We start from the raw sequence: 25,053 nt of genomic DNA, 5'->3' as shown, positions 1-25,053 counted from the left end.
ATAATCCTATACTTGGAAATAAACACTTGTGTTTGTTTTGATGTGTTTGAATAAACACCAGTACTTGAAGTTTGGATCCCTCTATGCTTATGGATCTATGACAGAAGTATGAGCTCAAACTGACATAGCCTACCTTGTGCACAGAGAAAGCAAAAGCCAGATGTGTTTTGTATTCATACCATCAGTGTGCAGTTGGCGCATTGTGTGCTTAGTAGATGATGGCTTGTGTGTACTGTTTGATACGGAAACACCATTTTTACGAAGGTGTGGAGAGTTAATCCAGCTGTGTTTGCTTTTGCAAGAGAACTACAATGTTTTGATTATTGGGTGACAGGTTTTCTTATTTGTGTGAAGAGTTTTGCAAAATTAGCCAATAGTTACAAAAAATGTGCTTAAGCAATCAGAAAAAACTGTAAGACTGTTTTCTCACTTGACATATTCCTAAAGAAAAAGAAACACACACACACACACACTCGTTTTCATATCTTAGTGAGGACATGTCATTGACATAATGCCTAACGGATACCCTAAGCCTAACCATAACCTAGCTGTAACCCTCACACTAAAACCACATTTTGAGTCTCAAACATGCCTCCAAACTCGTTGGCGACGGGCATTTTGTCCCCATAAGTGACTCTTGGTCCCCACAGGTGTAGTAGCATGACAATTTCTGTCCTCACAAAGATGTCTGAACATGTAACCACACATAAAAAAAACCACCCTTAAAGCGTACTGAACGTCCACTCAGATTTATGAACTAAATAAGCATTTTGTATAACTTTTGCACATTTGTAAAGCAGCTTACCCCCGGGTTGAGAAACAAGTTTAGGTTTTTGTGTAACAGAGCCTGATTCTCTTGGTTCCCCATACAGAACTTCTGCAGGAACAGGTGAGTATACTTGATGATCTCCTGCATCTTCACATCATTCTGCACACACACAGAGACAAACACAATGGTTAGTCTTGGTTGAGCTGAACTCTCCTCTCAAATCTGGCTACAGCCAGACTATTTGAATATATACATATATTTTAATCGAACGAAAGAAATCCACGAACACCAGGGGCAAAAGTTAACTACAATAAATATGAATGGCTGCTAAATAACAAATCTCAGCCTGTTTGATAAGTATTACATTATTATAACTACTCCACAGTTCAAAATGAAAAGAAGACTGGAAAAAGAAAGAACGTCTGTAATAAGTTATTGATGAAAAACTCCACTGTGAGATTTCAATGTCATTTAAAATAAGGCTGCATGGCTTCAAGTGCAGCACTATTTGAATTGACCTGCTTAATTAAGCCTGCCAAGGTGCTTTTAATTTGGGGTGTCCTGTCTTACCTTGTCGTAGGAGACCTGCAGCAGGTCCAGCATCACTTTATGAGCACCCATGTTTTTTAGCAGCCTCTGCTGCTTTTTCCAAACTCCGCTGCTGCACATCTTATTCAACCTCTCCAGGATCTGCAGGGGGGAGGAGCAAGATGGCAAACAGTGGAGTCATGTGCAGTTAGACAGATGATGGTCAGTTTAACTTTGATTGGTTAAAATACTTCATTTCATTTTAGTTTTCTAGTGTCAATGTCAGTTTGTTTTTATGAGTGTTATTTTCATGGGTGAAACAGATATCAGAGTGCAAGGACACCCTTCATTTTTTATATTTTGTTAGTAAAAGGGGAAATAGGTGCACTGTTTTATTGAAATATGTGCAAATATATGTGAAAATACAGTATACAACAAGCTTGAAAGTCAGTATTTGGTATCACCACCTTCATTCTTCAACACAGCCTGAATATTTTTCTCAACATTTCAACAACAACAAAGTAGTCTTCAGGAATAATTCTTAGGCTTGTTGGAAGGACATCTGAAGCTCTTCTTCGGATGTTGGCTGCTTTTTTTGTTCCGTTCTTCGTCCCACACGGCTTCAATAATGTTGAGGTCCAGGCTCCAGGGGGGTGGGGGTGTCAATCCATTGTGTTTTTCTATCCAGGTATGCTTTTACTGCACTGGCACTGTGTTTATACTTTACAATTGATTCTTTGCTAAGCTGTCTGCTATGTGGAGACACAACACAGGTTTATCTCTTGAGTTAGGTGTCTTTTTTATCCTTGAATGATTCTTAGGTTAGCATTGAGCTTAAACAATAAGCACTGGGTTTATATCTGGGACTCTCCACCATTTGACCTTAGAACTGAAGAAGCTTCTCGGATGAGAGGTGAAACGTCTTCAAGCAACTTAAAGAAGTCCAGACGCTTTTCTTTGCAAGCTCCTTTGAAACAATAAGCACTGAAAAAATTCCAAGTCTGGCTCCATGAAAATAAAATATAATGAGGTTTGGCTGAAGACTGTTGCACGGTACTGTAGAGCCTGCAATTATATTTTTGTACATTTTTTCTAAGCTCTAAGTATCCCACTGTGTATTTTAGCTTAGTTTTAATTAACGATAGTATCTCTGATGGGCTGTATATGCTAAGAAATGAGTTTAATTTGCATTTTTAGCAATTAAAGTTTTCCCCCCAAAGAAAGTATGCACTGTGTAAAAAAGTCTTTCATAAAGCCATTCCACATTTAGGAAAAAAAGTTTTCTTTACACACTAAAAATGTTAACATAAAATACATTACGTAACACACACAATGTAACACATTCATTACTTTTAAACAATGTCTGTAGAATTATCTTTAGAACAACTAGAGTAGGTGCCGTGTTGGGCTCAGGGCTTTTTCACACATATTCTAAGTGATAAGACATTTTTTCATTTCTGAAAATGCTAAAATGAATCTTATTTGTGAATAAAACGCATGTTTATTCATTCATTGTTTCCCGAGCGTTTAATTTAAAGACATACTTGGATAATACTGCCAGTTTTCCCCAAGACTCAATTATGGGCCCATTACTATTTCTTTAAATATACTGTGTTTTCAAAAATGTGTGTGTTTTACTTTCAGGTGGCGCAGGTGCGTAGATCATGTTTAAGCTATATTAAAATCTATAACCTTGTGAATTTTTAAAAACTTTGACTTGTAGAAACTAAGCACATCTACAAATGAGTCTTACTCACAAAAAAGCCAACTGATGTTATTTCAGTTTACTTTAGTTCATTTAATTAATAAAATATTAAGTGAATCATCAGATTAGCATTTTGTGATTTTGTAGACATAAAACAAATAATGAATCACATAAATATTGATTATTAATGACGTTCCAATGTGGAAAGAGTGTGATTCATTGATAAAGGTCGTGATAAGAAATTGTACCAAACCTAATTTCTTTCAAAACACTGAAGAAATACAAGATAATTTGAAGTCATAGTGGCAACAACCGAACATTTGGAAGCTAAAATTTACCAGAGCAGAAGGAAGGTTTTGATTGGTTGAATTTGGAATATAATTTTATACCAAATAAGGACTTAAATCTATCCTTTAATTTTCATCTTCGTTTCCATTTGTGACATTCTGCAGGTGTTGTTCACCAGAGAAACTAGTAGGAGAGAATAATGATGGAATTATCCTGAGCAGAGAAAAACCACCATTGCTGGAGAGATAAGAGATAAGATCACCACGTGCAGGACGTTTTCAACAGAGATACATCACAGCTGTGCCCTTGTTGATTAGTTAATAGATGATTTTTTGGAAGAACGTTCCAGAAAACCCAACAGACAGAGACAAATCAAAAAGAAAAACTGATCACGTGTTGAAGAAACATTATCGAACGGGCGCTCTCACCTCTTTGACTTTCTGGTAGTTCTCGTTACCCTCCTTCACTTTCTCCTTCTTGGGTGTTGCCTCTTGTGATGCCCCCTGCAGGATGCAGAGGGTCAGACAGCATATGCAGTTCTCTCCGAGTATGGCACCACACTCATTGTGTCCTCGCTGAGGACTTTACACTACATTTCTGATCCTAGTCAATATTCAGATTCACTTGTTAACCTCAACATTTACCAGCTCACTAGCAAACCAGCTTGGTTAGTGTTAGGTTTTGTTTTAGCCACATGCTAAAAAGGCAAACTTCAAGAAACTAGAAGATATTATATTCCAAATAAAGTCTCATATTGCAGCCGTTTCCCTTATAATCGTTTTGATTTGGGTGCTCCAAATAGCCACAAATCGCATTAAAAGAAAGGCGTGGATGTTAACCTAACCCCAATCCTAATCCTAATCCTAGATGGGTTACCAGAGGTTAAGGAGCAAATATATCACTAAACAGACATGGGTAGCAGGGTAGAATAAGTGTGTGGGCGGATGTAATGTCTGCAAACACACCAGCACATCTAGTTTCTCTAGGAAGTAGCGTACTGGAGGCTTGCACCAGTATCGGATGCCAAAAACAAACAGTTTGCGTACTGCAAACTGGTTATTGTTTATTCCAATATTTCTTAAAACGTTGCCATCTCTTCTGTAAGGTTACTGGTTTTTAAACTATTTTTAAACTCCTAGAACTTTTGAACAGCACCCAAATTGGCAGGTTTAGAAGTTCCCTCGCTGGATGAAGCTCTTTCTTTACATTAAATTTTTTATTACAAAAACAACTTCTCATGTTAATGCGATTGGTTGTTTTCATTATCAAGCTAACATTTGAACAAAGCACGACTAGCTGGTTGGGTTTTTTTTAAACATGCAGTGTGGGTGTATAAGATGTATGACAACAAGAAACTAGTTCTAGAAAAACATTTGAGAAATAATGTTTCTGCATTTCAAAGTATAAACAACAAGAAAGAAAGAATAAGGAGAGATGCCATGCAGTGAAAGTGCCATGCCACATATAAACCCACTACCTTATATCCACATGATACACCAGGAAGCCCAACACCAACAGGAAGTGAGTTTAAAAACCAAGATGCAAAAGTTCAAAAGATATTTTTATTTGTTTTTGTTTAGTACTTTAGTTTTATTAGTAGTATTTAGATTTTTAATAACATGTTGTTAATGTGTTGTATTAAATAGTGACTGAATGGGGTAGTTGGTTAGTTAGTCAGTGGTTAATAAATTGGTTAGTTGTTATATTGACAAAAGCTTATGATGTCAATCAGCCACCTAGACACAAAGATCCTGTTGGTTCTGAAAAAAATTGAAATCTTAAAAGCAGTTTCGAGAACATACAAAACAAAGTAACACTGACTTCAGCTAGCCTTTAAAACCCCTTTAAAACAGCCTCTAAACCCAGACTTACTCTGGGATTCCCCTCTCAGCCAGCTCAGTACATATGTACTGTTATTATTTAGATATGGGAAGGTTTGAGCCAGTATTATAGACGTTAAAGACAAAGACACAATAACAAGATAATATTTATGAAGAAAAATGGCCTTAGCTCCTCGGCATGAATACTTAGACAAAAACCGACCTCTTGGTATTTTAAAACTAACTCTGTTAAAATAAAACCTCATAATTTCTTATTTCATGAATTTGATTATAATTGGTTTATTGGTCATATAGTCAATTAAAAATTATGACCACTGAATTAAAAAATACTGGCAGCACTATCCTACATCACCTTGTTCTCAGCTTATCACATTCACAAGATTTTCAGAAGACTTGACCTCTGACCCTGATGTTCGAACTCATCTGAGATTTTTCAGTTTGAAAGTCCTACGTCGCTTTGCTCTTGAGGATGCTGGTTAACAATGAATGACTGCTTGGTCATCAAGTCTGCAGCTGTCTGTGTTTGTGTCCACAGCATACTACAATCAAAGACTAATACTCTCACCAGCTGAGCTCTGCAGGCTTTGTATTACACGTCTGTATAAGACCTAACTTACGTACATTTAAAACCTTTGATTTGAAAAGTTTCTTCATAATTTCTCATCGTGGGCTCCTGCATTCTCAAAGCTTTAGCTTTCACACACTCAGTAGTATCACAATACAATTTAAAAATGTTTTATTTAAACAGGGGGAAAAATCCACAGAGATTAGAAAATCTCTTTTGCAAGGATGCCCTTATCTTATTCTTATCTCATTAGTCCTTACCTCTGTTTTTTCCTTCTTGTCTTTCTTGTCCTTCTTCCCGTCTCCTCCTCCCGAGCTTTTCTTCTCCACCCACAGTTCAGATTTCTCCACCAATGTCCTGAGGCGATCCAGATCTGCCTTAATCAGCTTGTAGTTCTCCACATCCTGAGCGGAGATCAGCAACTGGACCTGCAGTCACAACTTGGAGGATTAACATGAATATTCTGCAATATTTTTCATGTTCTGAGTTCCCACAGAGGACTGTAGCAGAAAGCCTGGGTTAGCAAAGAAAGCACCGTTATGTTTGAGGTTTTATTAAACTAGCTAACGCAAAGAAAGCCTGGATATACTGAACTTACTTCGCACTACACCCCTCAGGGCCACAGATCTCCAGGAAGATTTGAAAAATTCAGTGAATACAAAAAAATAGACCATTTGAAGGTAATTATGAGGAGTTTAATGAAGAATTGCTGGTCTTATCTAGTGTTGTGTACACTGATTCTCATGACTGTACTTCTGCTTTTTATTACATTCCCTTCTGAATGACAGTAAAGCATTTTAAGGGGTCAGCATTTTGTTTAAGAGATACTGGATTTGTTGTGTGCTTATTTATGTAGATTTTGCATGTCTGTGTGCACCTGTTTAAAAGTATGTAACATTTCCTGTCGCTGGCTGAAGTGTCTGAAAAGCAGCTGCAGGGCTGCAGACACCAGAGGAGCGTAGTCATGCATTGTGAGGTGGATCAACACCCGCAGGAACATGCGACCACCTTCATCGTCCACCTCCAGGATACTGTTCCCTTTTCTGCGCACAAACACACAAAGTACTTAAGATGTGTGTATGTTGTTTTAATAAAACCTGTGCATGAATGCATGTCCAGCGATACATACCCAACTCCAAACATGGCCTCTGCCTGCTCTCCAATGAACTGCAGGTTGATGGTGGCTGAGTAGGGACAAAAAGGCAGATGTTAATAAACAACAGAACTGAAATTAATTATTCATGGTTTCACACCAAGTTGCTCATACGGTTCACTCTAAATGTTACCCATTACTGTGCAAAAGTCTTGAGCCAACCCTCATTTCTTGATGCTCTGCTAGGAAGATGGACAACATGTGCAAGCATAGATAGAAATACAAACAGTATGGATCATTCTAATAAGCTTGAAAGTCAATATTTAATATGACTAGATTTATTCTTCAACACAACCTGAACTCACAAATTCCTTTAATTATTCTTTAGCAATAATTTCCAGTTTTCTTGAACAGTCCAAACCTCCTCTTTGGATTGGTTAGCTTGTTCTGTTCTCTTTCATGATCCCACACTGCTTCACATTGTGGAAATCTTTCAATCTAAGTTCTGTTTATCTGGACGCTGAATGAACAATGGGCTGTGAGTCATTAATATGCAAATTGTCTTGACCATTGATCAAAGACCACTGATTGATGGTCATGAGTACCAGAGAGTTGGGGAATGGCTGCAATCACAGCATTGTAAGATGGTGAAAGATGTCCCCTTTAGTCCCCTCCTCGATTCAGAGATGCTTTCCCATTTACGTGAAAAGTGTCCTTTCAGTGGTGCTAGTTTCAGTCATGTGCAAATGTACTGTTTATAAGGTTGGAAACCTGCAGTCAGCTGAGACTAAAGGAAATCACCTGGATGAGTAACGAAACGTTTCACCCACTGAAAACGCTACGTCCAGATGAACACAAACCTTTTGGGATTTACTTACCTGGATGAGCATGCATCAAGACATTCCAATCTAAGTCGTGCACCAACTATTAAGAAATAGGGTTAAAGACTTTTGCGCAGTAATTTGTGTTATAATAATAAAATGACATGTCAACTGGTGAAGAAATGTGGCATGTGCTCTCTGTAGGTTCTTCTTTGCCTCTAATATGAGCTTATCTATGCACTACCTGTCATGTCCATGTTAACCGGCACATCTGAGGCATAGGGAGACAAGTAACACAAGCACCTTAAGAAAAACTGCAAGGTGGATATTCAGGTAGACAACACGCAAAAGTTTTTCTAAAATCCGTGTAAATTTATCCCATCTCATTAAAGTTTTGTTAAATATTCAATTATTAGATTTATCATATTTTAATGGGACCTGTCATACCTCTTTCATATACACATTTTTATTTCTGGATCCTAGCAGAACAACCTCACAGTTTATGTCATTACCTGGACCCAGCATTTTGAGTTTCTTGTGTTCTAGTAATATTTTGGATTATGTTTTATGTTCAGGTTCATTTATAGTCTTAGTTGTGAGTTTCTTTTATTCCGTGTTTAGATTCTCGATTATTAGATTCCCTCTTGTGTCTTTGCCCTCTGTGTCTCTCGCGGTGCGTCTGTGTGTATATATGTTGTGAGCCCTCGCGTCTTGTTTCCTTCCTTGTGTTCCACTCTGTGTTTCTCCAGCCCCTCGTGTCTCCTCTCTGTCCCCCCCGCTCGTCTGCCTTTCCTTGACTCCTCTGTCAAACACGTCTCAGTCTTGTGTTTCTCCATTTACTGTTTTACTGTGAAGGTCTCGTGTTTCCATGTTCGGTGTGTCCTGTTTTGCTTCCCCTGTGGCGTCATGTTAATTTGTGTCAGCTGCGTTCCCTGAGTGTTCTCACTTTCCTCGTTATCTTTCTGTGTATATCAGCGTCTCCCTCGTACCAAGCTGTGTGTTCTGATCCTAATTTAGTTTTCTCTATTGACTTGTTTCAGCAAAAAAGCTGGATTTTGTGTTAAAGTCCTGTCTACGAGTCTGCGTCTGGGTCCAATCCTGCCTGCCACACACAGTTCATGACAGTTTAAAACTAATAAAAATCTATATTTATCTTATAGTTGGCCTTGGTGCAGCCCTGGCTGTACTACTATTAAGCAAACAAATATTTTGAGGAAGGAAAAAAGGAAAAACTGCAGCTTATGACTCACAGTGAACAGTAGTGCAAGTAATGACCTCATTACTTGAAGAGTTGTCCATGAAAAAATCCACCATTATAACAGTATATGGATTTCAGAAAATAAGGAAAAGCATAACAGGTCCCAGATTATTTGAATTGTGTTTTTAGGTATTTAGATATATATTGGAAACTAATTCTTCCCTCAGGGAAGTGTTACAGGTCCATCAGCACAAAGACTGACAAACTCAAGAATAATTTATTCCCAAAAACCATAACCACGCTGAACTCACACATGCACTGAAAACACAGGTCCACCCACCAATCCAAGCACTTCCCTCCATAAACAGAACACACATCATCACTGTGCAATACCTAATTTACGTGCAATAAACTACACTGTAAATATATTTCACTATTTGTATTCCTGACTTGCATATTTGTACATTGTATATTTTTTAATACTGTTCAAATGTATATAGTGCTGCAGAACTGTGCACTTTACCCCCTTTCTTGTCTTTTCCCACATGTATGCACATGCATGCATATAGAAGCAGAAGACAACTTTTTATATATAGTTTATGTATGTTAGAGTTAAAATGAATTGAATGAGTTTATTTCCACCAGCTGTGTTTCTACCTGCATGCTCCATATTAGTGGTAGCGTCAGCGTCAGCCATGGGATAAACGTCCACAAACTCCTTCTTAAATACAGACAGGAGGAAGGAGAGGCGATAGTCCAGACGGACATTCAGGATGAACTGATGAAAAGAAAAGTGGAATTCAATTACAATAACATAATTTTACATATAGGGTTTGAATGTCATTCTTATAACTTTTCTTACAAACTAAAGGCATTTTGTGAGCAGGCCCTTTTGCTAAACACTGGTTGGGCAATGTTGTCTAATCGATATCTAATAAATTTCCTTTTAAATATTGTACCGCATTGGATGGCTGTACCTAAAAACAAAAAAGTGGCCACTGAGTGTAAAATGTGTTAAAATTATTGTATATTACCTGTAATATCTCCAGTATCTTCAGCTTAGTATCCATCACTGTCAGGTCCATGTTGTCGAGACTATCTTTACTGGCTCTTTGTCCTTCAAGCACAAGCGCTGGCCCCATTCCTGCCCCTCTGGAAACTGCACCTCCGAATATGGACTGTTTCCTGTTGAGGACCATGGTCGACATCATCTGACCCATCCCGTGTATAGAGCGCTTCACGTTCTTGCCTTAACAGAGAGAAGAAAAAAAGCATGTCAGTGTAATTAACCCGACAATATTCGAAATAAAGTCAATAACAGTTATACATGGGCACAAAAAGACCTCTTGGAACGAGTCCAAGAATGTTGTTGCTGGACGGTCCAGCAATATAACCAGACATAAACAAGTAGAAAACAGCACAAAATGAAAGGTGAAAATAACTGAAAAGAATCAATAAACAATAAAGACAAATGAAAAAATGCTTGAAACAGAGAATGAGCTGAACTTGATAAACAAATCAGCCATGTTTGGTTAAAAAAAACTGGAAATACAGATCAAATGACCAGAATATACAAATGCAGATGAGAGAGAGAGAGAGAGCAAAAAAGATTTACTGCAATTCCCATAAATTCATAAATAAAAAGAAAAGACATTTTCTTCATAAGGGAAGGAACAATTGAGCTTTAGCGAGCTTTAACATTATAATAGATGAATAAGTTATCAAGGTATCAAAGATAAATGTTTGTTTTTGTTTGTTCCATTTGACTTTTAATGGACTTTCATTGGACTAAATAGAACAAGCGCATTCAGAGATCGGTGCGAACTTGACCTTGAACTGATTTTCACAACAATTAGAGTTTGGGCTCTTGTTAGTATCTACTATCACACAAAATCTGAAGATGATATCTTAAAATTGTGGAATCTAAACTGCTCAAACAGGCATACAAAGAAACAGGGCCCATTACATTCTCCTAGTTCTTTTAAATAGAACTGATAAAAATAAGTAAGTAATTGAAGATAAAAACTAAAGTTAAACTTGGCAGGAAACCTGATGTTGTTAAACAAGTTGTTGTTAAACAATTGAATGTCTTAGCTTGTTATGGTATTTTAAGTCACCTGATGCATCATCATTGAATACGAGGCCAGCGTGTCCTGGATTGAGTCTGCAGTCAATGATGCCCAGCAGGGTCCTTGTGAGTCTGAGCAACTCAAAAAAACTGTAGAAGCCAAAGTAGATCAAATGTCTGGCCAAACTCACCACCTGAAGGAAGAAGGGAAATGGAAGAAGTAATAACAGACAGTAGTAGTAGAACTTTTTAGTGAAGTTGTAAGACTAGGGAGTAGAACCAGACCTCATATGTGAGCTTGTTTTTCTCCTCGTCATGGAATGGCATGTCATCATTAAGGACGTTGTTAAGATACTCTTCCATGAAGGCCATAGAACTGGAAAACCGGTTCTTCTTGTTGTCCCTGCTGTCGTCCATGTTAGAGTCATAACTAATGATGAAAAAAGAGAAACACCACAATCTTTGTAATAATGTTTTGAGGAAAAAGATCTGTTGTGAAAAAAGCAAGGCCCAAGAATACTTACCGGAACGTAAGATGAAAAGTATTACATTGAATTGAAGGACCTATGCAGATTCAATCTCATGACAGTGTTGGAAAAGTGTCAGGAAAGTCTTTATGACAATACTCAACTTTAAATAAGTGGTTCATGATCCTGTCTAAAATATGTGTAGCCAAGAAAGAGGCACATATGTGGTATCCCTCTTTGTGTTGCACCTGCGGATTCCCTCTCACTTACTGTCAGGACGTTCCACAATCTTTTTGACAATTTGTGCCACGTAGTAAACCAGCTATTACTACTGGACACATTACCTGTACTGGGATAAAGATGACTGTCAAGACTTTTGGAGTTCTTCAATGAACCCACTAGACCATTTAGAAGACGCTTATAAAGAGTGTCCCCTCCTAGGTGTATTTCATTGAATTGGTGGTAAAGACTGACTTGTTTCTTCAGATAACAAATAAGAGGATCGTTTTCACCTTTTCTGAAAGCAAGGAATTTGTGACATTAGCATGTCAATACGCTGCAATGTGAAGGAGCCTACTCTTGTGTGGTGTGTCAACCTCAGCAATGGAATGAAAGCTGGCTTTTGGATACACTACAGTTTGTCAGGTAGGAACTCTGGAACTGATGACCAAGACCATGGTTTACACAAAGTCTCCACCAAATGTTAAGAAGTGTGCAAACAGACACAACGCCTGAACAGGGACTTGAACCCTGGACCCTCAGATTAAAAGTCTGATGCTCTACCGACTGAGCTATCCAGGCTCTGCCAGTTTCCTCAACGGTGACGCTAAAGCCTGAGCACAAGGGCTTCAAAAAGGTCCGTTTCAAATGGCGTCACAACTACTCTACTCAACACCTTTCAAAAGTGAAGTAGCATAATCATTATCAACCTTTCTGAAAACAAAGGGTCACAACCCTGGGGTCACTGTCTCTCACTCACTGTCAGCATGGATCATTTCCATAATCTATTTGACCATTTGTGCCACGTAGTAAAGCTGACTTGTGTCTTCAACCTAGCTCACTGGCCACGCTGTGCTCTCCAAGTTACAAAACGAAGATGCACGATGAAATGTCTGAAGCTCCCCCAACTGAGTTATCTCGGCCATGTCTAGGCCCAGTCTACAGGCCAAAAACCATATTTATGTGTAAACTACATGCCAGTGTTGGAACACTGTCGAAACGCCATTCAGATAATAAATAAGAGGATCGTTTTCACCTTTTCTGAAAGCAATGAATTTGTGACATTAGCATGTCAATACGCTGCAATGTGAAGGAGCCTACTCTTGTGTGGTGTGTCACCTCAACAATGGAATGAAAGCTGGCTTTTGGATACACTACAAATTGTCAGGTAGGAACTCTGGAACTGATGACCAAGACCATGGTTTACGCAAAGTCTCAACCAAATGTTAAGAGGCGTGCTTCCTTGGGGGTGCAAACAGACACAACGCCTGAAAAGGGACTTGAACCCTGGACCTGCAGATTAAAAGTCTGATGCTCTACCGACTGAGCTATCCAGGCTCTGCCAGTTTCTTCAACGGTGACGCTAAAGCCTGAGCACAAGGGCTTCAAAAAGGTCCGTTTCAAATGGCGTCACAACTACTCTATTCAACACCTTTCAAAAGTGAAGTAGCATAATCATTATCAACCTTTCTGAAAACAAAGGGTCACAACCCTGGGGTCACTGTCTCTCACTCACTGTCAGCATGGATCATTTCCATAATCTATTTGACCATTTGTGCCACGTAGTAAACCAGCTATTACTACTGGACACATTACCTGTACTGGGATAAAGATGACTGTCAAGACTTTTGGAGTTCTTCAATGAACCCACTAGACCATTTAGAAGACGCTTATAAAGAGTGTCCCCTCCTAGGTGTATTTCATTGAATTGGTGGTAAAGACTGACTTGTTTCTTCAGATAACAAATAAGAGGATCGTTTTCACCTTTTCTGAAAGCAAGGAATTTGTGACATTAGCATGTCAATACGCTGCAATGTGAAGGAGCCTACTCTTGTGTGGTGTGTCACCTCAACAATGGAATGAAAGCTGGCTTTTGGAGACACTACAAATTGTCAGGTAGGAACTCTGGAACTGATGACCAAGACCATGGTTTACACAAAGTCTCAACCAAATGTTAAGAAGTGTGCTTACCTTGGGGTGCAAACAGACACAACGCCTGAAAAGGGACTTGAACCCTGGACCCTCAGATTAAAAGTCTGATGCTCTACCGACTGAGCTATCCAGGATCTGTCAGTTTCTTCAACGGTGACGCTAAAGCCTGAGCACAAGGGCTTCAAAAAGGTCCGTTTCAAATGGCGTCACAACTACTCTATTCAACACCTTTCAAAAGTGAAGTAGCATAATCATTATCAACCTTTCTGAAAACAAAGGGTCACAACCCTGGGGTCACTGTCTCTCACTCACTGTCAGCATGAATCATTTCCATAATCTATTTGACCATTTGTGCCACGTAGTAAAGCTGACTTGTGTCTTCAACCTAGCTCACTGGCCACGCTGTGCTCTCCAAGTTACAAAACGAAGATGCACGATGAAATGTCTGAAGCTCCCCCAACTGAGTTATCTCGGCCATGTCTAGGCCCAGTCTACAGGCCAAAAACCATATTTATGTGTAAACTACATGCCAGTGTTGGAACACTGTCGAAACGCCATTCAGATAATAAATAAGAGGATCGTTTTCACCTTTTCTGAAAGCAATGAATTTGTGACATTAGCATGTCAATACGCTGCAATGTGAAGGAGCCTACTCTTGTGTGGTGTGTCACCTCAACAATGGAATGAAAGCTGGCTTTTGGATACACTACAAATTGTCAGGTAGGAACTCTGGAACTGATGACCAAGACCATGGTTTACGCAAAGTCTCAACCAAATGTTAAGAGGCGTGCTTCCTTGGGGGTGCAAACAGACACAACGCCTGAAAAGGGACTTGAACCCTGGACCTGCAGATTAAAAGTCTGATGCTCTACCGACTGAGCTATCCAGGCTCTGCCAGTTTCTTCAACGGTGACGCTAAAGCCTGAGCACAAGGGCTTCAAAAAGGTCCGTTTCAAATGGCGTCACAACTACTCTATTCAACACCTTTCAAAAGTGAAGTAGCATAATCATTATCAACCTTTCTGAAAACAAAGGGTCACAACCCTGGGGTCACTGTCTCTCACTCACTGTCAGCATGGATCATTTCCATAATCTATTTGACCATTTGTGCCACGTAGTAAACCAGCTATTACTACTGGACACATTACCTGTACTGGGATAAAGATGACTGTCAAGACTTTTGGAGTTCTTCAATGAACCCACTAGACCATTTAGAAGACGCTTATAAAGAGTGTCCCCTCCTAGGTGTATTTCATTGAATTGGTGGTAAAGACTGACTTGTTTCTTCAGATAACAAATAAGAGGATCGTTTTCACCTTTTCTGAAAGCAAGGAATTTGTGACATTAGCATGTCAATACGCTGCAATGTGAAGGAGCCTACTCTTGTGTGGTGTGTCACCTCAACAATGGAATGAAAGCTGGCTTTTGGATACACTACAATTTGTCAGGTAGGAACTCTGGAACTGATGACCAAGACCATGGTTTACGCAAAGTCTCAACCAAATGTTAAGAGGTGTGCTTCCTTGGGGGTACAAACAGACACAACACCTGAACAGGGACTTGAACCCTGGACCCTCAGATTAAAAGTCTGATGCTCTACCGACTGAGCTATCCAGGCTCTGCCAGTTTCTTCAACGGTGACGCTAAAGCCTGAGCACAAGGGCTTCAAAAAGGTCCGTTTCAAATGGCGTCACAACTACTCTACTCAACACCTTTCAAAAGTGAAGTAGCATAATCATTATCAACCTTTCTGAAAACAAAGGGTCACAACCCTGGGGTCACTGTCTCTCACTCACTGTCAGCATGAATCATTTCCATAATCTATTTGACCATTTGTGCCACGTAGTAAACCAGCTGACTTGTGTCTTCAACCTAGCTCACTGGCCACGCTGTGCTCTCCAAGTTACAAAACGAAGATGCACGATGAAATGTCTGAAGCTCCTCCAACTGAGTTATCTCGGCCATGTCTAGGCCCAGTCTACAGGCCAAAAACCATATTTATGTGTAAACTACATGCCAGTGTTGGAACACTGTCGAAACGCCATTCAGATAATAAATAAGAGGATCGTTTTCACCTTTTCTGAAAGCAAGGAATTTGTGACATTAGCATGTCAATACGCTGCAATGTGAAGGAGCCTACTCTTGTGTGGTGTGTCACCTCAGCAATGGAATGAAAGCTGGCTTTTGGATACACTACAGTTTGTCAGGTAGGAACTCTGGAACTGATGACCAAGACCATGGTTTACACAAAGTCTCCACCAAATGTTAAGAAGTGTGCTTACCTTGGGGTGCAAACAGACACAACGCCTGAACAGGGACTTGAACCCTGGACCCTCAGATTAAAAGTCTGATGCTCTACCGACTGAGCTATCCAGGCTCTGCCAGTTTCCTCAACGGTGACGCTAAAGCCTGAGCACAAGGGCTTCAAAAAGGTCCGTTTCAAATGGCGTCACAACTACTCTACTCAACACCTTTCAAAAGTGAAGTAGCATAATCATTATCAACCTTTCTGAAAACAAAGGGTCACAACCCTGGGGTCACTGTCTCTTACTTACTGTCAGCATGGATCATTTCCATAATCTATTTGACCATTTGTGCCACGTAGTAAAGCTGACTTGTGTCTTCAACCTAGCTCACTGGCCACGCTGTGCTCTCCAAGTTACAAAACGAAGATGCACGATGAAATGTCTGAAGCTCCCCCAACTGAGTTATCTCGGCCATGTCTAGGCCCAGTCTACAGGCCAAAAACCATATTTATGTGTAAACTACATGCCAGTGTTGGAACACTGTCGAAACGCCATTCAGATAATAAATAAGAGGATCGTTTTCACCTTTTCTGAAAGCAAGGAATTTGTGACATTAGCATGTCAATACGCTGCAATGTGAAGGAGCCTACTCTTGTGTGGTGTGTCACCTCAACAATGGAATGAAAGCTGGCTTTTGGAGACACTACAAATTGTCAGGTAGGAACTCTGGAACTGATGACCAAGACCATGGTTTACACAAAGTCTCAACCAAATGTTAAGAAGTGTGCTTACCTTGGGGTGCAAACAGACACAACGCCTGAACAGGGACTTGAACCCTGGACCCTCAGATTAAAAGTCTGATGCTCTACCGACTGAGCTATCCAGGATCTGTCAGTTTCTTCAACGGTGACGCTAAAGCCTGAGCACAAGGGCTTCAAAAAGGTCCGTTTCAAATGGCGTCACAACTACTCTATTCAACACCTTTCAAAAGTGAAGTAGCATAATCATTATCAACCTTTCTGAAAACAAAGGGTCACAACCCTGGGGTCACTGTCTCTCACTCACTGTCAGCATGAATCATTTCCATAATCTATTTGACCATTTGTGCCACGTAGTAAACCAGCTGACTTGTGTCTTCAACCTAGCTCACTGGCCACGCTGTGCTCTCCAAGTTACAAAACGAAGATGCACGATGAAATGTCTGAAGCTCCTCCAACTGAGTTATCTCGGCCATGTCTAGGCCCAGTCTACAGGCCAAAAACCATATTTATGTGTAAACTACATGCCAGTGTTGGAACACTGTCGAAACGCCATTCAGATAATAAATAAGAGGATCGTTTTCACCTTTTCTGAAAGCAATGAATTTGTGACATTAGCATGTCAATACGCTGCAATGTGAAGGAGCCTACTCTTGTGTGGTGTGTCACCTCAGCAATGGAATGAAAGCTGGCTTTTGGATACACTACAGTTTGTCAGGTAGGAACTCTGGAACTGATGACCAAGACCATGGTTTACACAAAGTCTCAACCAAATGTTAAGAAGTGTGCTTACCTTGGGGGTGCAAACAGACACAACGCCTGAACAGGGACTTGAACCCTGGACCCTCAGATTAAAAGTCTGATGCTCTACCGACTGAGCTATCCAGGGCCTGCCAGTTTCTTCAACGGTGACGCTAAAGCCTGAGCACAAGGGCTTCAAAAAGGTCCGTTTCAAATGGCGTCACAACTACTCTATTCAACACCTTTCAAAAGTGAAGTAGCATAATCATTATCAACCTTTCTGAAAACAAAGGGTCACAACCCTGGGGTCACTGTCTCTTACTCACTGTCAGCATGGATCATTTCCATAATCTATTTGACCATTTGTGCCACGTAGTAAACCAGCTATTACTACTGGACACATTACCTGTACTGGGATAAAGAATACTGTCAAGACTTTTGGAGTTCTTCAATGAACCCACTAGACCATTTAGAAGACGCTTATAAAGAGTGTCCCCTCCTAGGTGTATTTCATTGAATTGGTGGTAAAGACTGACTTGTTTCTTCAGATAACAAATAAGAGGATCGTTTTCACCTTTTCTGAAAGCAAGGAATTTGTGACATTAGCATGTCAATACGCTGCAATGTGAAGGAGCCTACTCTTGTGTGGTGTGTCACCTCAACAATGGAATGAAAGCTGGCTTTTGGATACACTACAATTTGCCAGATAGGAACTCTGGAACTGATGACCAAGACCATGGTTTACGCAAAGTCTCAACCAAATGTTAAGAGGCGTGCTTCCTTGGGGGTGCAAACAGACACAACGCCTGAACAGGGACTTGAACCCTGGACCCTCAGATTAAAAGTCTGATGCTCTACCGACTGAGCTATCCAGGCTCTGCCAGTTTCCTCAACGGTGACGCTAAAGCCTGAGCACAAGGGCTTCAAAAAGGTCCGTTTCAAATGGCGTCACAACTACTCTATTCAACACCTTTCAAAAGTGAAGTAGCATAATCATTATCAACCTTTCTGAAAACAAAGGGTCACAACTCTGGGGTCACTGTCTCTCACTCACTGTCAGCATGGATCATTTCCATAATCTATTTGACCATTTGTGCCACGTAGTAAACCAGCTATTACTACTGGACACATTACCTGTACTGGGATAAAGATGACTGTCAAGACTTTTGGAGTTCTTCAATGAACCCACTAGACCATTTAGAAGACGCTTATAAAGAGTGTCCCCTCCTAGGTGTATTTCATTGAATTGGTGGTAAAGACTGACTTGTTTCTTCAGATAACAAATAAGAGGATCGTTTTCACCTTTTCTGAAAGCAAGGAATTTGTGACATTAGCATGTCAATACGCTGCAATGTGAAGGAGCCTACTCTTGTGTGGTGTGTCAACCTCAGCAATGGAATGAAAGCTGGATTTTGGATACACTACAGTTTGTCAGGTAGGAACTCTGGAACTGATGACCAAGACCATGGTTTACACAAAGTCTCCACCAAATGTTAAGAAGTGTGCAAACAGACACAACGCCTGAACAGGGACTTGAACCCTGGACCCTCAGATTAAAAGTCTGATGCTCTACCGACTGAGCTATCCAGGCTCTGCCAGTTTCCTCAACGGTGACGCTAAAGCCTGAGCACAAGGGCTTCAAAAAGGTCCGTTTCAAATGGCGTCACAACTACTCTACTCAACACCTTTCAAAAGTGAAGTAGCATAATCATTATCAACCTTTCTGAAAACAAAGGGTCACAACCCTGGGGTCACTGTCTCTTACTTACTGTCAGCATGGATCATTTCCATAATCTATTTGACCATTTGTGCCACGTAGTAAAGCTGACTTGTGTCTTCAACCTAGCTCACTGGCCACGCTGTGCTCTCCAAGTTACAAAACGAAGATGCACGATGAAATGTCTGAAGCTCCCCCAACTGAGTTATCTCGGCCATGTCTAGGCCCAGTCTACAGGCCAAAAACCATATTTATGTGTAAACTACATGCCAGTGTTGGAACACTGTCGAAACGCCATTCAGATAATAAATAAGAGGATCGTTTTCACCTTTTCTGAAAGCAATGAATTTGTGACATTAGCATGTCAATACGCTGCAATGTGAAGGAGCCTACTCTTGTGTGGTGTGTCACCTCAACAATGGAATGAAAGCTGGCTTTTGGATACACTACAAATTGTCAGGTAGGAACTCTGGAACTGATGACCAAGACCATGGTTTACGCAAAGTCTCAACCAAATGTTAAGAGGCGTGCTTCCTTGGGGGTGCAAACAGACACAACGCCTGAAAAGGGACTTGAACCCTGGACCTGCAGATTAAAAGTCTGATGCTCTACCGACTGAGCTATCCAGGCTCTGCCAGTTTCTTCAACGGTGACGCTAAAGCCTGAGCACAAGGGCTTCAAAAAGGTCCGTTTCAAATGGCGTCACAACTACTCTATTCAACACCTTTCAAAAGTGAAGTAGCATAATCATTATCAACCTTTCTGAAAACAAAGGGTCACAACCCTGGGGTCACTGTCTCTCACTCACTGTCAGCATGAATCATTTCCATAATCTATTTGACCATTTGTGCCACGTAGTAAACCAGCTATTACTACTGGACACATTACCTGTACTGGGATAAAGATGACTGTCAAGACTTTTGGAGTTCTTCAATGAACCCACTAGACCATTTAGAAGACGCTTATAAAGAGTGTCCCCTCCTAGGTGTATTTCATTGAATTGGTGGTAAAGACTGACTTGTTTCTTCAGATAACAAATAAGAGGATCGTTTTCACCTTTTCTGAAAGCAAGGAATTTGTGACATTAGCATGTCAATACGCTGCAATGTGAAGGAGCCTACTCTTGTGTGGTGTGTCACCTCAACAATGGAATGAAAGCTGGCTTTTGGATACACTACAATTTGTCAGGTAGGAACTCTGGAACTGATGACCAAGACCATGGTTTACACAAAGTCTCAACCAAATGTTAAGAGGTGTGCTTCCTTGGGGGTGCAAACAGACACAACACCTGAACAGGGACTTGAACCCTGGACCCTCAGATTAAAAGTCTGATGCGCTACCGACTGAGCTATCCAGGCTCTGTCAGTTTCTTCAACGGTGACGCTAAAGCCTGAGCACAAGGGCTTCAAAAAGGTCCGTTTCAAATGGCGTCACAACTACTCTATTCAACACCTTTCAAAAGTGAAGTAGCATAATCATTATCAACCTTTCTGAAAACAAAGGGTCACAACCCTGGGGTCACTGTCTCTCACTCACTGTCAGCATGAATCATTTCCATAATCTATTTGACCATTTGTGCCACGTAGTAAACCAGCTGACTTGTGTCTTCAACCTAGCTCACTGGCCACGCTGTGCTCTCCAAGTTACAAAACGAAGATGCACGATGAAATGTCTGAAGCTCCTCCAACTGAGTTATCTCGGCCATGTCTAGGCCCAGTCTACAGGCCAAAAACCATATTTATGTGTAAACTACATGCCAGTGTTGGAACACTGTCGAAACGCCATTCAGATAATAAATAAGAGGATCGTTTTCACCTTTTCTGAAAGCAAGGAATTTGTGACATTAGCATGTCAATACGCTGCAATGTGAAGGGGCCTACTCTTGTGTGGTGTGTCACCTCAGCAATGGAATGAAAGCTGGCTTTTGGATACACTACAAATTGTCAGGTAGGAACTCTGGAACTGATGACCAAGACCATGGTTTACACAAAGTCTCCACCAAATGTTAAGAAGTGTGCAAGCAGACACAACGCCTGAACAGGGACTTGAACCCTGGACCATCAGATTAAAAGTCTGATGCTCTACCGACTGAGCTATCCAGGCTCTGCCAGTTTCCTCAACGGTGACGCTAAAGCCTGAGCACAAGGGCTTCAAAAAGGTCCGTTTCAAATGGCGTCACAACTACTCTACTCAACACCTTTCAAAAGTGAAGTAGCATAATCATTATCAACCTTTCTGAAAACAAAGGGTCACAACCCTGGGGTCACTGTCTCTTACTTACTGTCAGCATGGATCATTTCCATAATCTATTTGACCATTTGTGCCACGTAGTAAAGCTGACTTGTGTCTTCAACCTAGCTCACTGGCCACGCTGTGCTCTCCAAGTTACAAAACGAAGATGCACGATGAAATGTCTGAAGCTCCCCCAACTGAGTTATCTCGGCCATGTCTAGGCCCAGTCTACAGGCCAAAAACCATATTTATGTGTAAACTACATGCCAGTGTTGGAACACTGTCGAAACGCCATTCAGATAATAAATAAGAGGATCGTTTTCACCTTTTCTGAAAGCAAGGAATTTGTGACATTAGCATGTCAATACGCTGCAATGTGAAGGAGCCTACTCTTGTGTGGTGTGTCACCTCAACAATGGAATGAAAGCTGGCTTTTGGATACACTACAATTTGTCAGGTAGGAACTCTGGAACTGATGACCAAGACCATGGTTTACACAAAGTCTCAACCAAATGTTAAGAGGCGTGCTTCCTTGGGGGTGCAAACAGACACAACACCTGAACAGGGACTTGAACCCTGGACCCTCAGATTAAAAGTCTGATGCTCTACCGACTGAGCTATCCAGGCTCTGCCAGTTTCTTCAACGGTGACGCTAAAGCCTGAGCACAAGGGCTTCAAAAAGGTCCGTTTCAAATGGCGTCACAACTACTCTATTCAACACCTTTCAAAAGTGAAGTAGCATAATCATTATCAACCTTTCTGAAAACAAAGGGTCACAAAGGTTTCAAAGTAGGAGATGAAGCATCGCCAAATACGTATCCAAACAAACCTCCTTCCAAGCCAAAGACTAGAAAATATGGTGAAACGTATGTTTCCTTTGGCTTCACCTGAACAAGTGCCAAGGTAGGTCTCTGCAATAGAATCAGTTTTCCTTATGCAGGGAGTACGCTCTGGGCTCTCCAAATCACGGAGAAACAGTATCCCACATTTTTAATTTTTAAAACACTTCTTGTAATAACTAACTACTCCTGACATTTTGGAGATGTTAGCTATTCATACAGTAAAGTTACAGCGGAATACAAATAGTATCAGGCTGACCCTACGTAACTTGTTCCCCTGGTTCAAATCACAGACAAACAGTATGCCACAGTTGTTAATGCTTTTAAACCCATTTTGCATAGAGAGGCATTTTTGAAAAATGTAATAGCAATGTTGAATATTATTAAACAGGAAAAACAACAACATACTTCATACCGTGTACATTATAACATAATAGACCCATTTCTGTAATATACTCACATATCTATATTATTGCTAATATATATTGTAATATATCTATATCACTAAAGCACTTCTGGATGGATGCAAACTGCATTGCGTTGCCCTGTACCTGTGCATGTGCAATGGCAATAAAGTTGAATTCTATTCTAATTCTATTCAATTCTAACTACACATAAAATAAGTACATCTTGACGCCTCTGCCTTTCCAAATGGAGAGACAGTAACTACGTGTGTGTATGCAAGCGTAAGTGTAAAAACTGAGGATAGTAAGATTAACAGTATTTTGTCATTGTAAAAATTCATCTCATGTAAACAATAACGTGGCCACAGCGTGACGTGAAAAAAGGCACATACCTTTGACGTTGCGTGACGAACTCTGTATTCCTCGTCCACACGTAAACGCAAAAACTGAGTTTTAAAAAATCTCTGTTTTCGGTGATTTGAAACGCCGTTTACGTGTGAACAAAAGCCCCAAATGCATAGAAACAGCTGTGTTTTTAAAAATACCTGTGTAGGTGTGGACGTAGCGTAAAAGAGTTAGTAGTTTATTTTAGTAATTTACCAGTAATTTGTTGCAGTTCACTTTTATTCGTTTAATTGTTTGAGGTGTGAATAAACCGCAATGGAGTTTGAAAACAAAATATGGGTGTGTGTGGTTGGAGGACATGTTTGTGCGGGTGGGGGTGGGGGGGTGCTGCTTTATGTTTAAACCGCATGTTATAAAAACTATAATTTCCTTAACAGCATTTTGTATTTTTGTTCCCTTCCTCTTTTTGAGTCAGAGTGAATCAAAGCACAAAGCTGCCACAAGACAGCCCTATCACAACTTCTCCAGAAACATATTACTGCTTTACTAAAATCGTCTTACTCTTTGATGGTGATGGAGGTTGGAATCTCAGTCCAGAGCCGGGCGAATTTGACAGGAGTCACCAGTTCCTGAGGGTCTCGGTCTACGTGAGCATGGAGCATGAGGCGGCAGAAGGATGCCCGGAGGTCAAAGGGAAGAGTCTCATCCATCATGCACAGGAAGATCAGCTCCACATCCAGCTGTTTGGAGATCTCATCTATTGCAAGATACTGACGGTCCAAACACATACGGGCAAACAGCTTCAGCTGATACCTAAGGAAGTCCACAGAGGCAGGCTCTATCAGCTTTGCTTCTTTTTATCGTATTCTTGGATCACTTTACAAAAGTCTGTTGGATTTTTATGAGATTTGAAGTGAATTGCTGTTTTTGTTTGGCTGTACCTATAGTAAGTGAGGACGTTCTCATCATGAGCATTTCCTTGTCTTGCCTCCTGAGCCAGCTGTCTGATGCTTTTCTCCTGTTTCTCATTAGCTTTGTCTGTCCACATCAGCCACACCTGCAGGAAGAGTAGAACAGACATTTTCGTAATACCATCCATCTAAAAAGTAAGAACATGACTGCAGCAAAGACCAAAATAATTTGGTCATCATTAATTGTTTAGTCTTCTTCAAATGTAATGAACCTTTCACCGAGACATGAAAGTGAGTGATTTGTTTAGATATGAGATGTTTGCCCATTACACTATTTTCTAGAAATACTACTACCTAGTCACATGTGGTTTTGCTATCAGACAGTAAGTATATTGTATTCAGTCCACAATGTGGAAAAAATAAATAAATTTTGTAATTGTTGTAACTTTTGGTGTGGACTTTTTTAACCAATCAGTATTCTAGATATACACAACAGCCTACTGAAGTTTTGAAAATCAAAGTTTTCTGTGTCTTGGGAAACAGGATTTTGAATTGGTTCAATGTATTGTGGTAATGACCACAAAAGATGGACAAAGTTTCCATTTCTGATACATAAAGCCATTCCAGAAGTGCCCTGCATTATTTCTCATAACCAGTAGGCAGTGACTATGGTTCTAGTTGCAAAAACACGTCCCACTATACATAAGTCTAAAGAAAAAATGTTCACTTGGTCTACGACCTTAGTAATTAGTGTTATTCTCTTCTTTTGGATTTTATATTTGTCACTAGTTTCTGCTCTTACTGAATTACTAAATGAAATTGACTTTGAAAATGACGGTCCCCTTTAATTTAATAAAGGATGATAAAGCAGCTTTACCACATAATGAGTGTGTCCTATATAAACACCAAAATGGTTGCAGTGAAAACACTCAGCTTGTGACTTCACTAACAAATGGGTGGCGCAAACAAGACTACATCCGTCTTTTATATCTATGGTAACGATTTACAAATATACAGACAAACATACCTCATCCTCATCTCCAAAGTCATCCATTGCCATGTAGTCTCCTTGAACACCACCAGAGGGCGCCTCCTTTGGAACACGACGCCTGGAACACGTAGTAAAGTAGATCACGGTAAACAATTAGACTAAAAGTTATAGTTCTCTCTCTCTCTCTCTCTCTCTAGATATAGATATATGTGTGTATATATAGACATGTAGATAGATAGATATGTAAAGACCAATTACACACACTCTTTAATTTTACTCTTTGTTTGTTGGTGGGGTGCAAACTGAAAAAGCTCATTCTCCCAAAGTAAACTAAGTTTTACTGCAGTGCCCACAGGGTAAGGTAAAGTGAGATGG

At 40.3% G+C, this 25,053-nt stretch overlaps 1 protein-coding gene and 12 non-coding genes across 13 annotated transcripts in view; all 13 read right to left on the bottom strand.

Annotated features, from left to right (window-relative positions):
- Nucleotides 1–25,053, bottom strand: part of itpr3 (inositol 1,4,5-trisphosphate receptor, type 3) — a 78,623-nt gene that overhangs the window by 20,010 nt on the left and 33,560 nt on the right. The window contains exons 19-31 of the mRNA XM_012925316.3: nt 24,715–24,796; nt 23,718–23,833; nt 23,338–23,589; nt 11,162–11,306; nt 10,926–11,070; nt 9,843–10,057; nt 9,466–9,586; nt 6,826–6,880; nt 6,574–6,739; nt 5,957–6,124; nt 3,719–3,793; nt 1,340–1,459; nt 806–928 (exon numbers count right to left, since the gene is read on the bottom strand). Coding sequence (XP_012780770.1) covers nt 806–928; nt 1,340–1,459; nt 3,719–3,793; nt 5,957–6,124; nt 6,574–6,739; nt 6,826–6,880; nt 9,466–9,586; nt 9,843–10,057; nt 10,926–11,070; nt 11,162–11,306; nt 23,338–23,589; nt 23,718–23,833; nt 24,715–24,796 — 1,783 coding nt within the window. The remainder of the gene's footprint in view (nt 1–805; nt 929–1,339; nt 1,460–3,718; nt 3,794–5,956; nt 6,125–6,573; nt 6,740–6,825; nt 6,881–9,465; nt 9,587–9,842; nt 10,058–10,925; nt 11,071–11,161; nt 11,307–23,337; nt 23,590–23,717; nt 23,834–24,714; nt 24,797–25,053) is intronic.
- trnak-uuu (transfer RNA lysine (anticodon UUU)) lies at nt 12,072–12,144 on the bottom strand. Its single transcript has one exon. It is a non-coding gene; the product is annotated as a tRNA-Lys (tRNA).
- On the bottom strand, nt 12,828–12,900 carry trnak-uuu (transfer RNA lysine (anticodon UUU)). The gene has a single exon. It is a non-coding gene; the product is annotated as a tRNA-Lys (tRNA).
- Nucleotides 14,312–14,384, bottom strand: trnak-uuu (transfer RNA lysine (anticodon UUU)). Its single transcript has one exon. It is a non-coding gene; the product is annotated as a tRNA-Lys (tRNA).
- trnak-uuu (transfer RNA lysine (anticodon UUU)) lies at nt 15,040–15,112 on the bottom strand. The gene has a single exon. It is a non-coding gene; the product is annotated as a tRNA-Lys (tRNA).
- trnak-uuu (transfer RNA lysine (anticodon UUU)) lies at nt 15,799–15,871 on the bottom strand. Its single transcript has one exon. It is a non-coding gene; the product is annotated as a tRNA-Lys (tRNA).
- Nucleotides 16,555–16,627, bottom strand: trnak-uuu (transfer RNA lysine (anticodon UUU)). The gene has a single exon. It is a non-coding gene; the product is annotated as a tRNA-Lys (tRNA).
- Nucleotides 17,315–17,388, bottom strand: trnak-uuu (transfer RNA lysine (anticodon UUU)). The gene has a single exon. It is a non-coding gene; the product is annotated as a tRNA-Lys (tRNA).
- On the bottom strand, nt 18,043–18,115 carry trnak-uuu (transfer RNA lysine (anticodon UUU)). Its single transcript has one exon. It is a non-coding gene; the product is annotated as a tRNA-Lys (tRNA).
- On the bottom strand, nt 18,758–18,830 carry trnak-uuu (transfer RNA lysine (anticodon UUU)). Its single transcript has one exon. It is a non-coding gene; the product is annotated as a tRNA-Lys (tRNA).
- Nucleotides 20,242–20,314, bottom strand: trnak-uuu (transfer RNA lysine (anticodon UUU)). Its single transcript has one exon. It is a non-coding gene; the product is annotated as a tRNA-Lys (tRNA).
- trnak-uuu (transfer RNA lysine (anticodon UUU)) lies at nt 20,987–21,059 on the bottom strand. The gene has a single exon. It is a non-coding gene; the product is annotated as a tRNA-Lys (tRNA).
- On the bottom strand, nt 21,743–21,815 carry trnak-uuu (transfer RNA lysine (anticodon UUU)). Its single transcript has one exon. It is a non-coding gene; the product is annotated as a tRNA-Lys (tRNA).

Source organism: Maylandia zebra, linkage group LG20, assembly GCF_041146795.1.
Source record: "Maylandia zebra isolate NMK-2024a linkage group LG20, Mzebra_GT3a, whole genome shotgun sequence".
Taxonomy (NCBI): Eukaryota; Metazoa; Chordata; class Actinopteri; order Cichliformes; family Cichlidae; genus Maylandia; species Maylandia zebra.
The sequence above is the reverse complement of the archived record's forward strand: the minus strand, read 5'-3'. Positions and strand labels throughout refer to the sequence as shown.